Source organism: Astatotilapia calliptera, chromosome 3 (assembly GCF_900246225.1).
Source record: "Astatotilapia calliptera chromosome 3, fAstCal1.2, whole genome shotgun sequence".
NCBI lineage: Eukaryota > Metazoa > Chordata > Actinopteri > Cichliformes > Cichlidae > Astatotilapia > Astatotilapia calliptera.
In genome coordinates, this window is record NC_039304.1 from 3,348,279 (window position 1) to 3,370,726 (window position 22,448).

General features: G+C 43.4%; 1 protein-coding gene across 24 annotated transcripts in view; it reads right to left on the reverse strand.

Moving 5' to 3' along the window:
* ank2b (ankyrin 2b, neuronal) overlaps positions 1-22,448 on the reverse strand; it is a 154,564-nt gene that overhangs the window by 89,658 nt on the left and 42,458 nt on the right. For 11 of the 24 annotated variants that reach the window (XM_026159431.1, XM_026159423.1, XM_026159498.1 and 8 more), the window contains exon 1: positions 4,122-4,537. The exons of 1 other annotated variant lie outside the window; for it this stretch is intronic. In XM_026159431.1, coding sequence (XP_026015216.1) covers positions 4,122-4,382 — 261 coding nt within the window. In that variant the 5' untranslated portion in view covers positions 4,383-4,537. Of the gene's footprint in view, positions 1-4,121; positions 4,539-22,448 lie in introns of those variants that run through there. 12 more of the 24 variants (XM_026159456.1, XM_026159450.1, XM_026159448.1 and 9 more) reach the window with 5 other exon arrangements.

Below are 22,448 nucleotides of genomic sequence, written 5' to 3' on the forward strand. Positions count from 1 at the left end.
TGTGTATATGAATAAAGAAATGTGCTGCTGCTGTGCTGTGTGAGCAGTAAATGCTCCAGCTGAAGCTAAAAGACTCTGATAAATCAGACTGAGCAGGTCCAGTTACAGCTCTGAGTTCAACAGCAGTCACTTCATGAAATATTCATTTTCATTGGTTTCCATGTTATTAATTTCATTCCTTTATATACTGTTGCCATTATTGACATATTTGAAGAAGCTAATGTTCTTAGTTTGAACGTCACATTTTCGTGGCGTTGCCTTCACGTGGGCAAGAATTATTATTAACAACTACGCCGTTCTGGAACGAGATATGCTGAGCTGTTGGCATCATACAGGCAGAAAGAACGGACAAAAGAAGAACGTGAAAAACACCAAAATTGGAAGAACAGCGTCCTAATTTTCTACACATTAAAGTGCACGTTCTTGTGCTTGAATAGAAAGACATCTGATTTTCACACAGATGATTTCAGTCTGATCTGTAGATAGGGCTGCTCAATTAATCGAATTTTAATCTCGATTACGATCTGGGCTTTCAACGATCATTAAAAATGACTGAGCCGATTATTAGCCCCTCCCTCGTGCTTCACTCTCGCGCTGCTCCGTGTGGCAAATCGAGCGCACTTCTCTGCATTTCGAACACGTGTCACAACAATTAAGAGCAGCGGTCTCCAACCTTTTTTGCTCCACGGACCGGTTTATGCCCGACAATATTTTCAGGGACCGGCCTTTAAGGTGTCGCGGATAAATACAACAAAATAAAACCAGTACCGGTACCGAAAAAAAGAAGATTTATTCATAACACACGTGAAAAGACCCAGGAAAACCGAGTAAACGATAAAAACAATAACAAAATAACATGGAAAACCGATAAAAACCCTGAAAAACAGACATTTCACACCTGAGCCTCAACTCTCGCGGCCCGGTACCAAACGACTCACCGACCGGGACCGGTCCGAGGCCCGGGGGTTGGGGACCGCTGATTAAGAGGACCCGAGGGAAGCTTGGAAAGCTAAGCAGAAGTTATTTGGAGAGGAGAGTGACTGCTGTTGGTTGAACAGAGAGGTAAAAAACTTCAGTGGTTGGAAACATTATGGGTTCAGTCAGACGTGGATCAAGAAGACACAGTGTGTAAACTTTGCTACGGTGTCGTAGCTGCACCACAGAGCAACACTGCAAAGTTCACTAAACACAGATGTTTACATTTGTCATTAATTTCTTATATTGCAAACATTTGCACTGTTATCAGTATTTGCACTATTTTATATTATTTTTTTAAAGTCATTGTTAACCCTTTAAAGCCGGTCAGAGCAGCACGCTCTGTTTTGCGTAACTATTTTTAAATCCCTGTAGAACCTGAACCGTGTAAGCTAGCGCAATAATCTGTTTTGCGTATGGAACTTACGTCTTGTGCCATCAGCTTGTCCTCGGTCACGGTTTCCTTCCACGTACAGTTTTCCAAAACCTGCATAAAAAGCTCTTGCAGGAACAAAAACATAATATTCCAGAAACACGCTTTGCCGATCTGATCAGCTGTTCGTAACACTTCCCACAGTGAAACAGACGTCAGCGCGAACTATCGCATGTCCGCCATTTCCTGCCCGAAACAGGAAGTGACGTCATTTTTGCGGAAAATGTCGTTTTTTCACTTGTAGGCCTTAAAAGCCTGTACTGGTGTTTTTATAAGTCATGTTTGACTTTTTTGAATAGTTTCTGTGATGCTTAGAACTCAAATTGCACTGCTGGAAATAGTTTATTTTGATGCACCTGCTGCTTTCTTTGCAAATTTGCATCATAAGATTGTTTTTCGGTTTTTCTGCAGTATATAAAAATTGCTGTATCTCCAAAATAAAACTATGAAGACACTCAAAATAAATTTCCTGTTGTTGTAAACTATTTTTTTTTTGCAACTTTTTTGTATTTAAAGTTTTGAGGGATAAAATTCCTAAATTTCTCCAGGTAGAAATATATGTAAAAAATATGTAAAAAACCCAAAAACGATTTTAAATTTTTTTTGTAGTTTATTGCACTCTTTTTGCAGTTTATGTAGTTACTATGCACTTAATGCATACATATTATTAAAATATGGGCTATAACAGTTGTATTGATGTATAGCAACTTGAAATGCTCCTACAAATGGCTCCACAGCATGTAAACATATACTATAAGCTCTGGCGGACTTGGTTCTATGGTCGGTCTTAAAGGGTTAAATAAATATCGTCAAATAATCGAGATCTCAATTTCAGTGAAAATAATCGTGATTATCATTTGTGCCATAATCGAGCAGCCCTATCTGTAGACACAAACTCATTAACGGTCCCGCCCCTGGCCAGTCACAAGTTCAGGGTGTTGTTTGCAATTTACAAAGTAGAGCACAGAGCTGAACTGAGACGCTCCCGTGTGCATGAAAGGTGACCTATGAGTGCAGTAAATGAAGTGTAACGTGGAGGATTTTAGCTCCATCATTTTCCTCGTGTGGCTGACAACCACGTTGGAGTCACGTGAGTCAGAGGAAATACGTTAACTTATCATTTTTCACATCAGAAACACTCAGAAAACCAGATTATTCCAAACAACAGTGGAAAAGAGGAGGACACAGGAGTGAAGAGGCCGGATTAGGGTTAGGGGTCCAGTCCACACCCACCAGGCCTTCATCCAGGACAGAGCTGACTCCAGCATGCTGTCATTTCTTCATATCTAAGTTGGACTTAGATTGAGGAAAAGAGAGATTACATTTAGGTTGAAACAACCTTTTCTCAAGTCCAAGCTTCCTCAGCTAGCACACAGCACAGAGCTGTCTCACTGAAAGCTTTCAAGAAGAAATCCAGTGTTCATCATCTTTAGATATCACCTCAGTGTCGTCTGTGTCAGTGCTTAATGGAGGCTGCTTAGGAACAATCTCACCACCGAGTACCTTCAAGCCTTCGTTTACAACAAGATTTATTTCAAACTGAGCCTCGGTTTCACAATAGCAATGCAGCGGCTGCTTTCCATCAGTTATTGCCTAGCAACAAGGGTGTGGGGCATCATCATGGTGACAGTGAAGAAGGGGAAGGTAGGCTCACCATGGGGGGGTCTGGGATAAGCACATCCCTTGAGTTTCATTAACAGACTCTCCTGAGCTCACACGAGCATAATGAGAAGCTGTGTGTGTGGTTAACACGGAGAGTTTCCTGGTTCCTTTGTCTGTGTGGAAGATAATCAGAACAATCAGGAGTCCTCGTCTCACCGCACAGCGGACACAAAAGGACAATCACGAATACAGAGAGCGAGCGGGTGCGCCGAGGGCGCTCGATTCATCGGTCCCATTGAGCCAAATGAGCCGTCCCACAATTCCCCTGAGGCGGTGATGACATCACCCTCCCTGCTTCACATATACTTCATCTTTACCGTGTCCCACTTTCTGCTCTAACGTGGCATTAGAGAGCTGTGCGAGTAAGAAAACCTAGCTGGAGAACAACCCCGTCCAACATCAGAGCCTCAACATGTTCCACTCGATCGACGGCCCTGAACACAAACGCGCCTCAAAGAACCGAAGTCCAGTTTACACATCGAGAGCTGACGACACACGAGCAGTTAAGCCTTCTGTGTACGTCGTCTCCAGTCTGCTTTCACTCTGGGGGAACCACCACACTCGCAGGGTTCATTAGGAAGCCACGACTGCTACAACTCTGCCAACCTCAGCTTTATAACAAAGTCTGGTAACATAATTATGTGCATGCTTACACAGGCAAAGCAAAGCATATAGTTTAGCTGGACAGGAAAACGATGAATTTAATTTTTATTCCAACAATAAGCAGCTGTAGGCCGAACCCTGGAGCTCCGTCTGTGAATGAAAACCACAAAACCTTCTGCATTACCTTTATCAGCATTAGTTTACATTGTTTTTAAGGGTAAATACACAAAGTTTTACTAGAAATTGACTCTGATTTAAGTTGTCCTTCCTGGCCCAACTCTAAGCTAGTCCGTGCTATTTGAACCAACAGTCAGTGTCACAGGTGAAGAATCCACAGCATTAGATGAAAGACTGCAGGTCTTTGCACTGATTAAAGAAGAATTCAGTTCCAGTTTAGTACCTGTCATAAAGCTCAGTGTCACTGTCCCAGTCCACCCTCAGCGCTTACCTGGCCTGCTGCTCCTACCACCATGCCTGCACTCGTGGGTGCTCCAGAGAGGCCACAGCACGCCGGGGTCAAATATATCCACTGTGTCCCGGCCACTCGGGGTGTCCGAGCCAAGACAGAAGGGGAGACGAGGGGGGGAGGCAGAGCGGTCCTGCGACTCTGTGAGTGGATTAGTGTGTAACACGCTAGAGGTATTAACACACTGCAGCTGACATGCACGCAGACACAAACGCATGCACGCACACTGCAGGGCGTGTGCATTCTTACAGGGGATTACGGGGACAAAAATAGAGGCGACTTCTCTGCTGACCTAGAATCACAATGTTGTGATGAAGACACAATGGAGAAGAGACTAGCCACGCCCACTCCCACCACACACACACTGTGTAAACACAACTTGTTGCAGTATCCCTTGCAGACAGAGAACTGTTATTTAGTTCGTTCACAACTATTTTCTAATCATGTGCCTGAAAAGCAAACCTGCAAATCTTCTTTGGCACTGAAGGTCACTGCAGGGCGTGGCTACAGACACAGCAGAGCCACCTATGGGCCGCAAAGGTTTTAAAAAACCATCACTTACCATGATATTCATGAGAATAAAACCGCCAACATACAGACAACAGATGTAGCTGCACTGCGTGTTGAAAATCAAGAAAGACACGACACCATCCACCACCATCCATCCACGTCTGGGGCCATGGTGTGGAGGAGCAGAGACCTTGCTCTGCCAGCCACCTCCTCCAGCTCATCCAGGTGAAGACAGGCGTTCTTAGGCCAGCTGAGAGATGTCATTTCTCCAGCATGTCCTGACCCTACCACAGGACCTGCTCGTGGTGAAACATGCCAGAACACCTTACTCACTAGGTGCCCAAGATCTGGATTGTGGTGCCCCGGGTACCTGAGCTGGCTCTGGTTCTGCTGCTCCACTGCTCCGAGTTCTCCCAAGTGACTGAACTCCTCACCCTACCTCTGCGAGACCAGTCACTCTCTGCTGCTTGCTTTCTGTCACTACCCAAAGCTTGTGGCCATAGGTTAGGGTAGGGACAGAGACCCATTGGTCTGCACTCAGCTCTCGCTTCACCACCGCAGACTGGTACCGTGTTTGAGCAACCTTCCCTGCACACACAAAGATCCTGGTCCAGATATTTCACAATCACAACATAAACCACACTCTTCACTCTAATCCAGGAAGGCTGAATAATGTGGGTGGAGCATACTGTGCTGCTCTTCTTAACGATGGGAACCAACATCCCCGTCAGCCGATCCACAGGCACCGCCCAGATCTCCACGAGCCACTGCAGAGGCCTAGCAACCAAGACAAACCTACAACATGCATGTATTCCAGGGCCTAGCGGTGGGGTGGGGTCACTCGTTCCCCTCGACCCCAGACTGAGGAGATCCTCCTTCCTTCTATTTAGCAGAACAGTAATATCCTTAGCAGCACACCCTGTTCCACGCCCTCGCCTGGTTACTTGGTTCAGCTACTCCCAGAGTCAAACTCTGCTAAATGTCAGCTGCTTCCCTTCACCTCCTGGTGTCCACCAACTTCAACCACTACCACCATCACAGGTACCAACCACCTTCCAGCTCCGTGCTTCAACGATGCAGGTTTACAATATTGTCCGTTCTGACCCCATGTGTCAAAGTCCTCCTGGAGGCAGGAACTGAATATGTTGTGGTCCGGGGCCTTAAAATATGTTTGGGTGTGCCACGTCTGTCCAGCATCCTCCCTCCAGGTCTCAGTGTCAATGTGAGGGCTGAAGCCTGCTTCAGTCAGCCTACATTAGCTTGTTCATACAGCAAATAAACACAAGCAAACTGAGAGCAACAGATAAGAAGAAGAAGAAACATCCTGCGTTTACATACAAAGACACTGGTGAACTTTGCTGCTTTTGCTTTACAACTAATAAGACTGATTACATGATGTGTTGTTGTTAGTGTGCTTCAGATTTTTATATTAAATATTTTGTCTGGCCAGTTATCACCTAGTAAAACGCTCACAGGAAGTTAAACTAAATTGTCTCCCATATCTCAGATATAACAGATTAGTGTTGAGGCCGCCAGTTAATCAAAACCAGAGGATTTACTGGCTTTATGAGGTTTGTTGCATCATTCTGTGCATCTGGGACGTTACTGATGCACTGCAGCCGAATGTTCAGCGATAACGTTTAAAACGACGGGTACAGTTTGAGTGTTTTACACAGATACTTTTACCAGGTTTCACACTGAATCTGTCTCTCTGATCAGAGCAGACTAAAACATCTGTAATCAAAGAGTCTATCTGGCTGTTACAGACAGGAAGTTGCTGTTCCACAGGATCCAGCAACTTCCTGCTGGACAGGTGTGATGTTCTGCTTTCTGCTCTGACACGCTTCGCCTTTCTGTTATAGTAACGATGCACAGTCAGCATTTAGATCCCAGGATAAACGAGATGTGTCAAAAATGCCTCATTCGCAATGCATGACGATGAAATAGAAAAGAAACGTCCTTGATATCGAATCACTTTCTCCACAGACAAATTCCTTAAAAATGCAAATATTAATATTAATGTGCACAATTTTTTTAATATTCCAAAACATGTTTAACGATAATACTCAAAGCCATGAATGCTTGACTGCCCCGGTGTGTGCTGCTGGCAGATGAATGTAAGAACACATCTTAGTCACTAGGTGTCGACAAAACTAAAGCAGCGTCACACCACAGTCCAGCGTGTCACTGTGCTGGAGGACTGCAACAACACAAAACAGGCAAAGCAACCACACAAGCCTGCAGAATCCTTCAGTGTATATCAAACAGTCAACACAGGAGCTGCACTGTGGCCCACAGCGTGCATCAGTGCTCAAATAACACATGCATATCACAACGTGCAGCAAACAGCATGTTATACACGTGGTGGTGCCGCTGGTGGAGGGGTGGCTGGGGATGGAGGGGCGTGACCTAAACTGGGGGGGTCAGCTGGTGAACTGGGAATACAGACTGAGCAATGACACATGAGGTCATTTCACTACACGATAACACAACTTATTAGGATTTTGTTGTGACAACCTTCATTTTGCCCAACATACTGTGGTGTGTCAGCACACAGGGGTCAAACTAACTGCTTCACATTAAGACAGGTACTGGTGATGTGTGTCTCAGGCCGAGGTCGATGCCTTTGACATGTTTGGAGATGAACAGTGTCCTGACAGAGATTCAGAGATGAGGAAAGGAGTGGACGGGCAATAACCAATGCAGTTACTTCAGAACACACTTCCTGCTGGGTGTTACCTGCAGCGGTTTTGAATGATTGCACTGGAGAAGACAAGAAGAATGCATTGATCATTTCAGCTGGGTCAGAAATCTTCTCCTCGGTTTTAGGAACCAGTAACAACAGTGTGCAAACCAGTCTGCTGTCAAAATGCAGGATTTATATTTGGATCTGAGGAAGTGACATTTAAACATGAACGTATATACCGTCCTTTACACTGCATTATAATAACAAGTGTTTTTGCTGCATGCCGACTCACTTTGCTTTAAGGTACGTATGTACGAGTATGCTGAAATTCTTTCTTGTACAAATATTAGTACAGACTTTTAAGATGGACAAAGTTAAGAGACAAATGAACTGAACGGGCTGTTTATAGATCAGATCCGGAGCTCCTCCACTTTGCATGCTGATCCTTGATCTTTGGGCAAACACTGAACCCTGTTAGAGTAGAAAGGATCTATATAAGTAGCTGTCTAATTCTTAGATAGTTAAAAATGTTAGACAGTCTCTGCAAAAAGCAAATAAACACAATAAAGTAAAATCAAACAATGAAAATTCTATCAAACATGAATGAACTGTGAATCCAGTCAGGGTTATACAGAGTAAAAGAAAGAAGAGCGCAGCCCAGAATATAAATCAAAAGGTTAATGTGGAAAAACGTCTTCAGTCGACGGTCTCAGTCTAACCAATTACACTGTCAATACCAAACCAGAGCCGTTACCCTTCGACCTCTCGAGTGTAACTGATTAAATTATAATGTCATGCCTTCATCTGAACTCTAACAGAGACCAAAGCATCAACAAACATCTCCAAGATAGAGCACTGCCTTGTATTGTGTTCCCATCGGTCACTTCTGGGAAGCGAGTGGAGGAAGAACACGAGGTGCAGTGGAAGGACTGGCGTAACAAGGAGATCTTTCTGTGGCGATGAATGGACCGGCCTTTCTGCCGTCCTGGTTTCAGTGAGCTGGCATGTCTGCAATGCTGCTTCCTTATGTATGATGGGCCTTGTCATTCCAGTTCATCCTACCAGCCACGTCCTCAGTGTAACCCAACGACACACACAGAGTCTAGAAAGTCAACACCCAGCAACACGAGTGAACACACACACACACACACACACACACACACACACACACACACACACACACACACACACACACACACACACACACACACACACACCTGTTTCTAAGGGATTTTGTTTGCAGGGAAGTAAAAATGTTACCGATCAGCTCAGTGAAGCAGGCTGAAAGCTGTAGTCTAAAGGGCTTTGACTGCGCAGTGAGTCTAGAAATGCAGTCAAAGTATCACAGTGGTGACAAACTGTCATGTTTTCATGTTCATTACTGGTTGATGGTGATGCAACTCAAATTTCATTGTGTTTTTAAATGCAATGAGTGACTTGGTCAGCACAGTGGTAGCACCGTCTCCTACAGCGATCGCTGTCAGCTGATGGGGCGTCAGCCAGGTCGTACAGTGTTGGGGAGTAACAGTAGGGTGACCATATTTTGATTTCCATAAAACAGGACACTTGGCCCAGTCATGGAGTTTCAATAATACTGTTTGTTTAAAGAAAATGTTAACATATTTAAAAGATGCCTCCTCTGTGCGGTTAATGAATGGTGAAATAACAAATGTCATATAGGCTTTTACAAGTCAACAAGTGCAAAATAAAACAACAACTTAAAAACCTCTGGAATGAAATAATGTTACAGAAATAATGCCTCATCTGTATAAGAACAATGACCAGTGAGGTACCAGTGAGGTACCAGTGAGGTACCAATGAGGTACCAGTGAGGTATTGTGCAATGGTTTCTGCTTCTGCTTCTTCCAGTCACAGTATGATTGGGAATATTTTCCCTGTTCCATGGTTACTGAAGTCTGAGAAATGCCACAGTGCTGGATTTCATTAGCTTCAAGAGTGACAACAGCTTCAGTCTTGGTGCACTGCTGAAGTTTTCAGCTGTGTTAAAGTCTAGAAATGCTGCTTATGTTTTTCTGTGTCCATGTAAGCAACAAGATCTCCGGCACCTTTGTTAGACACACAAACGTTACGTTATGTGCCAGCTCTGCACACAGAGCACTGCGCCTCCCATTTATTCCGACCGGGATGGTACGAGGGAAATTTCTTTTGCAGTTTTTCTAAAAAGATGCGCTTTGGCATCTTTTTAGCGCACCGCTCCACGCTCTGTCCCGTCTGTCAGCGCGGAACAACCACTTACAACACAGCAGTTCAGGGATGACGCTGCACATATGGGTCCTCTGTAGGCCTATCCGGTCGTTCAGTGATGACGTGACGAATCCTACTTCCGGGTCTAAAGTAGTCTGCGTTTAATATGGCTTTTGTGTTGTTAACATGTTTAATGTTTTGTATTTTCTTCTATTTGATCTCAAAAAGCTCCTAAAACAGTCAGTGATCACTGTTGACCTCCCTCGGCTTTTATTAATGTTGAGAGTCATCTGGGGGGTGGGTTTAGGTGGTAAATTCTTCCCAAGCCTTTTTTTTTTATCTTGTTGCTTTACCCAGTCTACCAAGAAAACTGAAAAAGTGACTGACATGTATGTCGCACTTTTTCAGTGACTGCTCCCTTCGAACCCTTTGAACTATAAACTACACTTGATGTGGATTTTAGACACTTTGTCTACCTCGTGTCCATGGCCATTTTAGAATCACTAATTAACCTGCCTATTTAATATGCCGTCTTCAACACTATAGATAAAAAAGTCATGTACAGCTTGCACGTACTCTACCTTTTATTTTTTGAAGTAAAATTGTGGGGGAAGCACACTTACATTCTCACCTCTGCACCTCAGTCTCAAGCCAACAAGATGAGGCCTTTGAACAGAGCACCTACGGCTTTAGTAGGAAAGAGACCCACAAGTACAAACCCGTCAACACACACAACTGAAAGGTACAGTCAGGGATGTGTGAATCAACTAAATGCAACGAAGTAACAGTAGAAAATAGAAATATATGTGACTGCAATGAAATCAAAACATGACTAAGCAGAACATCTCTTTAAAGGCTGCTGACCCTTATACCTAGACCTTAAGTTAAAGCAAAGCACCTCAAACTACACATCTTAACAAATCCCCAGAGAACCCAAAGGTCATACTTCAATCAGAAAGTCAGAGGGGAGGCAATCTGCTGCAGAGGTCAGACCCACAAAATGAAAGTCTTTTGAAGTCGGGTGTGGGTTGTGTGTGGTCTTCATGCTTGCTGAGGCTGAGGTCAAACACTCATATCCCCAGACACGGCCAGAGGCCGATTTAGCTTCAGTGGTTACATAACTTACTACAGAGCACTGAGGGATTTGTGCATTCGTAGCGTATTAAGCCCACATTATTATGGAAACTTATATCATGTATGATTAAACACAAGTAAAGTACACTCATGTAAATAAGCTTTTTGTGTTTATTCTTTGACATTATCTTTTGGCCAGAGACGCACTGTGAGAGGAGAGTAACAAGTCACATCGACCTGAGGCCACGCCTCCAACAGTACAACAAGCGGTCCCAGATCCGTTCACACAAACACATGTCTCTAGGTGCTTTATATTGTAACCCTACAAAATCATACAGCCCCCCATTGAGCAAGCACGTGGCAACAATGTGATGGTAAAACACTGTTGCAGGACAAAACTTCAGAATAACCAGGTTCAGGGACGCCAGAGCTGGGAGCAGAGAGACAGGACAAAGGCAAGCTACAGGACAGAGAGCCCGAGTTTAATTACTAAGGATTAGTGAGCACAGAGTTAAAAGAGACGAGTGAAGAAGAACATTCAATGCATCACAGGAAGCCCCCAGCAGCTTTTTATTAAAAGTACCAGATGCTAGTGACTGGGCTAAGAGCTACACTAGCTAATCCTTTGAAAATGTTTTGTGGCTGACTCAACAGGAAGTGACCAATCACACGTAGGTTACAGTATGAAATAAGCTGCTATATAAAAGTTTGTACTTCATCTGTATGGGGTTGATTAAGTAGAGAGAGAGCTAAAGAAACACCGCTATAAGTAGCAGCAGGAACAGGAAGTGATGCTATACCGCAGTGAGAGCCAACACAAGGGACCTGCAATTGCAAATTAAAATAGATTTAATATTGATGATGTTCACATTTATGCATCAAAAAGCACTCCAGTAAATACTTCTCAAGCAAGTGCTCAAAACTGCAATATCAGGAAAGTCAAATGTAGTGGCAACAGGCATCTGTAACCGAACGTGGAGGAGGTGCGTCGACAGGAGGAAACAGCCAGACATGCCAGAGCCGTAGCGCTGGCCAAGCAGGGTTGCTGGGTGAATTGGGAGAGTGTGGAAAAGAGGCAACTCTCATGGAGTGAAAACTGGGGCATGGAGTCTAACAGACTAAGTTTCATCATCCGAGCAACGTACGATGTGCTACCTTCCCCAATAAATCTGGATTGAAACCAGGATCCTTTTTTATGTAGCTGACAGCTGGTAACTGTGCAGGGGCGGGTCTAGCAAAGTGTTGCCAGGGGGCCAGGTAGGGCATTAACAGGGAGAGGGGGGCACAAAGACATACTTTTCTTTCTTATTCTCATTTAAAATATCTCGCTTTTATTAAATAATTATCTGAATCTTGCAAAAAAAGTTTTTATCTGACGTAAAATGTATAGAAATCATCAATATACCAACAAGACTGTACATCACTGTCACCACAGCGTCTGTTTTCATTCAAAGGCTTTATGGCTTTAATACCTGGTGGGCCGGTCTGTAGTGAAAATCCCAGTCCAGCCCTGCAGGTTATACTGGCAGTGTCACCATGCCAGCTGACTGTATTTCATCATCAGCCAGTGCTGTTCTTTATCAATATTACCAAAGTTGACCATAAGGCAGCATAGAAAGTATTTACTTGCTTTCAGGTTTTATTCAAATGTTAGTCTTTTCAGTTGTTTCTCCACTTTTTCCCTGTTTCAAAATCAAACACCAGTTTGTGAGAAGATTATCTTCTTTTTTTAACAGGCAGATAAAGTTTTGCATTGGAATTGGCTAATTTGTCAATTGTTTGTTACAAATGTTCGTATTTTAATATTCAAAAATGTTTTTGCCCAAAACATATGTGCACTATATGTCAGTAAAAACACTATGTAAATATTGCTGTCCTTGACTGCTGAATAAACACTGACTGATTGTATCTCTTGTACTTCATCAACGCAGTATCTAAAAACTTTGCACCGTAGTGGTTAAAATCTCATTCTAATAACAGTTAAAAGCACATTCGGTTATTAGGTTTATAGGATTATTGAATTATGGTGAACTCATCTGCCACCCTTCTTCAAATCTGTGCCCCTACCTGCCCCCCCCAACAAAGATTTTCTAGACACGCCACTGCCTATCGTGTCCCTTTTGTAGAAAACTAAACAGAAGAAAGAAGAGAAATAACAATTTAACACAAACCAGTGACTCCAGGGCCGGATCAACCCTGGCAGGGCCTCCTTGGATGAGGGTGTCTAGTGATAATGGCCGAAACACCCGATGAATCCAAGGTCCACTACTGACGATGTGTCCCAAATTTAAAATGATAATCTAGATCAGACCTGTAATCCCCAAACCTAACCAAGGAAAATGGCAGATTAGTGTCGATAAAAGACCCAAAGTTGAGGCACAACGATGCGTGCTGCTGGTAAAGTGTCTGGGCTTTCCTCATAACAGCCGTCCCTCAAGAGTCTCTCCATTTACAGCAATGCATTATCAGGGACTGTAACATCTGGTCCTCTTACTGAATCAGATTTCTAAGTCATACTGCTGAAATCTGCTGAACAGCAGCAAAGACAGTCGCTGGCATCAAGCTCATCTTTGTGTCAAGTAAACTGAGAAAAGTCTCTTTTAGCTGCACAACAACTTACTGACACTGGACAGCTGTCAGAAAAACAAGCTAGCTCGAGAGATTTTAAGCCAGACGTTCTTCAGTGTGTCATTTTTGAAACGTTTCTCTGGGACACAACAGTGTTATCTAGCTGCAGTCATGCTGTCTTTGACATGTCCAATGAATCTTTGTCCTGACAAGGCCAAGTGTTGTCGGGGCAATGAATCTATCTTTGTTTAAAAATGAAAAATGTGACAGTGTTGCCAGAACTGACAGGATGAAACAGATCAACCAGCACCTGGGATGCCAAAGATGTATCCCAGTCCTCAGAAATAATTCATGTCAATTTTAAGCCTCACGTCTGTGAGAACAAATATAAAATCCACTTAGTCCTTTCAAATACAGTTACCTCACAGCCTTATGAGGGGTCAGTCCAAACCAGAAACAAATTTCATTTTCAAGTCAAAAATCTTTTAGACTCACAATAAAAATATAAGAAAATGTAATAATATTCCAACTTTAGATGTTTACACCGTTGATATGTTTAGGATAAATTTGCCATCTCCCAACATTTTTTTATTTTCTTATGTTTTCATTTCTGGGGGTTTTTCCTTTCTTACTTTTTCAAATTTCACTTTACGCAGGAAACCTACATGAATACAGATATTACAATATGAACAAGCAAGTTTATCAGTGAAGAATGATCATATATCACAGTACTGATATGATTCTAACCAGCACCTTCAACGGCCTTCTTACCCCTTTAAGACCTACCATAGAACCAAGTCTGCCAGAGCTTACTTTATTTTTTTACCTGCTGTGGAGCCATTTTTGGGAGCATTTCAAGTTGCTATACATCAACACAACCATTATAGCCTAAATTTTAATAATATGTATGTATTAAGTGCATAGTAATTACATAAATTGCAAAAAGGTGCAATAAACTACAAAAAAATTGAAAATCGTTTTTGTTTTTTTAACATATATTTCTAGTTAGAGGAATTTAAGAGACTTATCCCTCAAAACTGTAAATACAAAAAAGTTGCACAAAATAGTTTCCCACCACAGGAAATTTATTTTGAGTGTCTTCATAGTTTAATTTAATTTATTTATTTTATTAATGCAAATTTGCAAAAAAGCACCACATGCATCAAAATAAACTATTTCCAGCAGTGCAATATGAGTCCTCAGCATCCCAGAAACGACACAAAGTCATAAAGTCAAACATAACTTTTAAAAACACCAGTATAAGCTCATGAGGCCCTGATGGTAAAATACTACATTTCCGCAAAATGACGCCACTTCCGGTTTCAGGCAGGTGATGGCGGACATGCGATAGTTCGCGCTGATGGACGTAGGAAGTGTTATGAACAGCTGATCGGATCGGCAAAGCGTGTTTCTGGAATATCATGTTTGTGTTGCTGCAAGCGCTTTTTATGCAGTTTTTGCAAAGCTTTATGTGGAAGGAAACCGTGACCGAGGACAAGCTGATGGCATAAGATGTAAGTACAACTCCTCCGGTTTCATATGCAAAACAAATTATTGCGCTAGCTTACGCGGTTGCAGAGCTACCGGGATTTAAAAATAGTTACACAAAACGGAGTGTGTCCGCTCCGACCGGCTTTAAAGGGTTAAGTAAACAAAGAAAGACCGTTATCTTCTTAGAAATGAAAAGTTGAATGAGAGTAATATAAATACTCTCATTAAATATATACAGTGTAATGTATAATATTGCATTGTTCTGATGTGGTTTCCCCATTGGCTATGTCAGCTTCCACACAGTTCAATCCAATGAATTCTAGACTTCAGTCAGTATTAAGCCTAAACTCGTAATGTGGATCAACATGAAACACTCGCCTAACCCTGATGCAGATTCACACAAAATGTATAAAACTTCATTTTTTGTTACAAAGTTCTGTGTTTGTGCTTGAAAATACCGTGACCACAGCTAATCGAGGTCTCACGGCACACCGGGTTTAATTTACTGCTGCTAAGGGTGATGGAGGAGAACAACGGGGAACAACAGGGGAGCATCTTTCATTAAAGAGTTCATCCAGTTGGTGAGCGTTAGATTCAATATCAGAGAAACAACAATCTATCATCTTATATCCACCATCAGCAGCAGCAGCAAACAACTCTAACCAGGCGAATCCTGTAAAGGTGCACAACGCTGGAGAGTTGTTTGTAGGACATTGGTAAATGTCGTTGGTAGATAACGTAGTGCCTCCTGCATCTTCATCTCTGTGGATACACGAGACAACTGATTCTGAAGTGTGTCTGAAGCCGAGGAGACCACAGCACCATGGAAACAAGCCAGAGGGAAGAATAAGGAGCGCTGGGAAAGGGGTGGGTTCGGGGGTCAAATGCAATGTGGCTTTTTATGGTTGAAATAAAAGCACAACATATACACTCAACAAAAATATAAACGCAACACCTTTGTTACTGCTCCTATTCCCCATGGGATGGACGTAGAGACCTAAAATTCATTCCAGATACACAATATAACCATCCCTCCCAAACAGTGGTCACAAATCAGTCCAAATGTGTGGTAGTGGGCACATCTGCTATATTGAGATAATCCATCCCACCTCACAGGTGTGCCACATCAGGATGCTGATCTGACATCATGAGTAGTGCACAGGTGTACCTCAGACTGCCCACAACAAAAGGCCACCCTGGAATGTGCAGTTTTGTCTCACAGCAAAATGCCACAGATGCCACAAGCAATGAGGGAGCGTGCAATTGGCATGCTGACAGCAGGAATGTCAACCAGATCTGTCGCCCGTGCATTGAATGTTCATTTCTCAACCATAAGCCGTCTCCACAGGCGTTTCAGAGAATATGGCAGCACATCCAACCGGCCTCACAACCGCAGACCTCGTGTAACCACACCAGCCCAGGACCTCCACATCCAGCAGGTTCACCTCCAAGATCGTCTGAGACCAGCCACCCAGACAGCTGCTGGAACAATTGGTTTGCACAACCAAACAATTTCTGCACAAACTGTCAGAAACCGTCTCAGGGACGCTCAACTGCATGCCCGTCGTCCTCATCGGGGTCTTGACCTGACTCCAGCTCGTCGCCGTAACAGACTTGTGTGGGCAAATGCTCACATTCGATGGCGTCTGGCACGTTGGAGAGGTGTGCGCTTCACGGATGAATCATGGTTCACATTGTTCAGGGCAGATGGCAGCTGAGAATGTCCCAGTTCTTGCATGCCCAGCATACTCACCGGACATGTCACCCATTGAGGATGTTCGGGATGTGCTTGACCGGCGTATGCGACAGCGTGTACCAGTTCCCACGAATATCCAACAACCTCGCACAGCCATTGAAGTGGAGTGGACCAACATTCCACAGGCCACAATTGACAATCTGATAGACTCCATGCGACGATGTGTTGCACTGCATGAGGCAAATGGTGGTCACACCAGATACTGACCGGTTCTGGGTCCCCAGACCCCCAATAGCGCAAAAAACTGCACATTCCAGGGTGGCCTTTTGTTGTGGGCAGTCTGAGGTACACCTGTGCACTACTCATGATGTCAGATCAGCATCCTGATGTGGCACACCTGTGAGGTGGGATGGATTATCTCAATATAGCAGATGTGCCCACTACCACACATTTGGACTGATTTGTGACCACTGTTTGGGAGGGATGGTTATATTGTGTATCTGGAATGAATTTTAGGTCTCTACGTCCATCCCATGGGGAATGGGAGCAGTAACAAAGGTGTTGCGTTTATATTTTTGTTCAGTGTATGTTCCATGGACCATGAAACAACACAAACCAGGCTGTTAAACTCTGGCATTCTTCAGTATCACTGCCCCCAGTACCCAACGTCTTCTATCCTCTGACCCAGAGACGCCCATTGATCCAGGTGCTCCCTCAAAGTGCGTCATTAACGGATCAATCCTCTCATCGATAGGCTCTGTAATCCTTGGGATTGGTAGCTGGAGCTGTCACATGAGCATCCGTACTCAGCTAAGAGCTTCTGTTGCTGCACCAAGCGTTGGTCAGGTGCCATTAAAAACATGGACACCGAGACGAAGTCAACAAATGGCCTCAGAAATGTGTTGTGACGTGAGCTTCACACACACTACAGCTGATGTGCTAATGCAGCAACCAATGACGCGGCTCGCCATGAAAGACATACCTGCTTCCACGTTTCTGACCTTTGTAGGGTCGAGTTTTGTCAGAAAAAGCCATTTAAAAGCTTGTGTCTTCAAGACATGCCTGTATGTAATACAGACCTGCTGAGTTGTATCACCTGACTTCATTCATAAATAAAGATTTGTTGCTTTCATTATAATGTGTTTGTCTCAGCACAGAACTCCAGACTAACCTTAATAAGACTTCCTGTTTACATGCAGGAATGTCTGTCAATCAGATAATTATTGGACAACAAGAATGATTTTAAATCAAATGAAGGCTACAAATCAACTTCTAATCAGCTGAAACAGCTCAGGGTTTTAGTTCTGCTTTATTACATTAACCCTGTGGTCTGTTAATTAAGACAGATTAGTCTCATTTAAAACTGACTGATGGTGTTTTGTAGACATCTGGTCTAACGGGCACACTAACAGTTTAGAGGAAGACATGTTGAAGTTAAATCCGTACAAAGAGAGTCTCAATACACTTTGAATTCTACATGCATTGTTCAATAAAGGCTTTTAGCTCATGTCACTGTTAATGAAATGATCAGCTTGCAGACCAGCGCTGGCAGGAAGAGACGACGCTGCCCGGCCCGAGATGTCGTTTCAGATGTTTTCTTTTGGGCAGCGAGGCTCTCGGTTGCCATGGTGATGCCTGGGTGTCAACCTCAAAGACCATCTGTGTTGTTGTTGTCTGCCATCCAAAAGAAGAGGCGGCACGGACGGGTCAAACCCACAGTCGCACACACTCATTGGAGCATGATTTAAGTTCTCGATATTATTTGCCTGAGAGTGAAAAGTGTGCATGAAGTCCACTGAGACCATCTGCGGCTTCTTCCTCATCCAAAGGAAACAGATGATTAAACAAAGCATCAGCCGGGAGTTAAAATAACTGCCTTAACACACGGTACGTGCAGCTCACCAACCTTTCTTTGTGACAGACGCTGACAGCATGCTTCGTTGACTGAAACAGCTGATCCTGTGGAGTCTGTCGGGCATTTTTGCACAAACACACGAGCTTAATCTCAATCCTGGCTGTAGCCTAAAACTAATCCTAATTCTCCCCTCAACCCTTGGCTCAGCAATTATGCAAGGCTCAGAATCTAAATGAAGAGTAGAAAAGTTTCTAACATCCCACTGAGACAGTGGGGGGGTCCCCGGATCAGCTGGACGCAGTGGGCTCTTCCTCTGCATCCTCCGAGTTATTTCCAGACAAATCAGAGCAGACAGGAGAGAATTAACTCAGTGTGTCGAGCTGGTCCACAGCAGCGCCTGTTAGAGTGGAACTTCCCCAGCAGTGACCGCGACCACTCAGAATTATTACTCCAATATCACCACTAACCACACCCACCACAGCCCAGCGTCCTGTTAGTCTGAAAGTGTTGGATGTAAAAGTCAATCTGAAAGAATATCATCGGTTACATGGACGTCACCTGAACACTGAACAATAGTCCAACGTGTGACTGTGTTTGTGCTGTAAAGACTAACAGGGAGGAGTCTGGGCGCCTGACCTTCATGCTGACACTCAGGTACTGACTGTGCTCATCATGGACTAAAACATCACACACAAGTCAGGAGCCCAAACGTTTAGAGATAACTTAAACTGAACAGTTAACTCGACTATGAAACAATAAGAATAATCGGTGATTAATGGGGGACAGGATGTTGGCAACATCACAACACTGTGAATGTGTGGTGATGTAATCAGACGCCACCTTTGTCCAACCAGAGAAGAGTAAAAATGTTACATAGTCCAAAGCCTTGGTTCAGCAGCTGCTTTGAACTCTGACTGTAACAAACACTTGACTGTTTTCATTAATGAATGAAACTAATTATTGGCCCTGTGTTTGCTGTTTACACTGCAAACTTTCTCAAACACAAAGAAATAAATAATACTATTAAAAAAACATAAGAAAGTTTATTCATGAGTGTGGAAACACAAAACAAGTCTTTGCTTAAATAAAGTTTAGCTCATCGAGTTCAGGAAAACAACATCCTAATGCAGACTCTTTCCTCACAGTCTGGAAACGACGTACGAAACAGATCTTTATGTGTTTAGATGCTTTAGCCTGACGAGGTCAGGGCACCAAACCACCGAACACTGTGACTTACAGTGGAAGGAGCATTTGTGCGCTCCACCCTGGTGGGTAGATCGTCTAGAAGAAGCCCAGGAAGTTGGCTTTAACTGATCAGCGATGAGTCACGGATGCCATTTATAGCCCTGCATCTGAGAGCCAGACCAATCTGAAGCGACTCCAAGAGAAAACATTAATTTAATTAATACGATTTATTGACTTGTTAATTATTAACTGTCGTTAACTCTTTAATCAGTGATTCAAACCCTGAGCTTCAGGGTCTGATCATCATCGCGCACGGTGACTCAGAGGGTTACACGTCGCCGCGTTTTGACATCATGTTATAGACACGAATGAAAAAACAACACGATGTCACCTTCTTCTCACAGCTGTTTTTTTAAAGATCTTTGTGTTTTCATTGTGTTTGAATTACACATGTCAGCATTAGTCACAGTGTTTTTGTGTCGCTGTCAAATAAATATTGGGTTTCAGTTACAAACACATTGTTTACAAGATTTCCTTCAACAGTCACGTGCACGGTTACAGCAGCTCTGTGTTTCACACTGACATGTTTAGGCTTTCATAAAAGAACAAACTGTGACAACCAGCAGCTTCTACAGTCAGCTGGAAAAATGATGGAGTGCAGCAGCAAAACACAGCGCTTCAGTTACCCTGCACAGCACAAATCTCAGCTCCCATAGGTCTCCATAAGGGTGTGTGTGTGTGTGTGTGTGTGTGTGTGTGTGTGTGTGTTGCAGTGGGCCCGTGCTAGCATGGGGGAGGGAGCATATCAATAATTCATCCATTGATTCTAAATGACCCCCCACTGCCAAGTGCTGGCCTCTGCTTCCAGCATCACATTTACATTGGCAGGTTCAGCACTGCTGCCTGCTTCAGACTGAATCCAGCAGCACAAAGACACAAAGACACAAAGACACAAGTTGGAATGAATAAAATCAGCATCTATTCCTTTATCACTGCTTTGTTACAGAGGAGAACAACGTCGGAGCTCCAGTAACGCGTAATCCGATTACTTTTTTCAAATAACGAGTAAAGTAAGGGATTACTATTGCAAAAACGGTAATTAGATTACCGTTACTTTCCCGTAGGAACGCTGCGTTACTGCGTTACTAAAACCGTGATTTTTTTGCGAGAATGTCTCACGACAGTGATGTAAGCGAGTGCGACGTTAGTGACAACAGCTGTGTGCAGATCAACAATGGATCACATATCGAGTGCAGAGAGAGTATGAGCGTGCAGCGTTTAAAGCGTGGAAGTACTGACCTTACTTTGAGTTTGATTCCATAAAAAGTGACAAAAACATTAGCGTCCGCTGTGCGTGGGAAGAAAACTTCTTTTTACAGCGAAAAAACCCCTAAACTTCCAACAAGCACCGAGTAGCTACGACGTAATGCGAAACTCACAGAGAAACTCGCGGATTCTTCCACTGACCGCGGCACACCTGCACCAGGGTAAACCTCCGCCTACCCCACTCCTGCTTTACAGGTGAAAATAGAGCAACAGGACCGCTGAGTCTTTGACTTTATTTATTTTCTGCTGTGTTTTACTTGCATCTATTTGAAAGACTGAGTGTAAACACACAAAATATTTTATTTTATGTGCTGGAATGTGCAGAAAATAGGTTTAAATATTAAACTAATTTCTTCCAGTCAGAGAGTGTTGCATATAATTAAATGTTTGCTCGATGCATAAAGTTAAAAGATTAAATCTAATAAAACAAGTTTTAAAAAGAGACTTTTCCATTTGATTACATTTTGTATGATGGATTATGCAGAAAAAGTAGAATTGGGCTGAAAGATCTATCACTTTATCACCTCTTCAGGTTGTAAATCGGGTTTTTAAAAAGTAACTAAGTAACTAAGTAATTAATTACTTTTGAAAATAAGTAATCAGTAAAGTAACGGGATTACTTTTTTTGGGAAGTAATTAGTTACTGATTACTGTTTTCAAGTAACTTGCCCAACACTGGACAGAGTGTTGGCTTCATCACCGACACACGTCACCACATCAGGAAACAGCTGGTTCAGTGAGTATTTAAGGTTCACTGCAGACAAACTGGAGAAAAACGAATCACATGAAACATTTGTTACTGGTTTCTGACCTCGTCGTAGAGACTCACATACCTGTGTTCTGCTATCAGTGTGATCACATGTGCTGGTACAGTTTGCCAGGTTGACCCATGTAACCTCCACTATCCTGTAGACGTGGAATATGTTTCACATATGGATCGCTTCATTACTCGACTATGACTGTGTGCTTCACAGGTGCTTACTGAAGTGCTGCTTTACACAAAACCAGACAGTAAAAATAAGAACTGCAGGTCCAGACCACAGGTTTATGTGTTGATAATGATGATGTGCAGTCACTCATTGTCACAGGATACTTCCTGCAATGATGCTACAGGTCACGCAGTTCTGCAGAGGTGGAGGAAACAGATGCTTTTCCTAACAGAGACACTTTAATGACTTAAAGAATCTAACTGACACACAAACCTCAGTTTGTCTGACATTCATGAGAGTAAACTGCTCCTGAATGTTCTGTTAGTTCACTGGATGATTGCTCCTGTTTACCTGACTTCAAATGTAAAGATCCCTGAGACAAACTCTCACGAGTTCAGCGGCGACGCGATCGCACAACCAGCCGCGACGTTAAAGGCCGACGCGCTCACTACCTTTGGTTACAGCGCTCCACTCTCAGCTCACACGACATACACAAAAATAATGACGCTGGATGCTTCTGTGTCCTCAGAAACACCAGATCGCTGTTCACGAGAAAAGGATGGAAACGGAGTGAGACATCACTCCCGGCGGACACACAAACACTGTGCTAAGGTTTGTTTCAAAACTGAGCTCCTGGGTTGTGTAGCTGCTGAGCGAGCAGGTGGCACACAAAGACGCGCTGTCAGGAATCATTACATCGAGACTGACAGGACGTCACTGGCACATAAACACTGATCTGTGGTTTACTGACAATGTTCTCAACAACAGACGCACAATCCTGGTT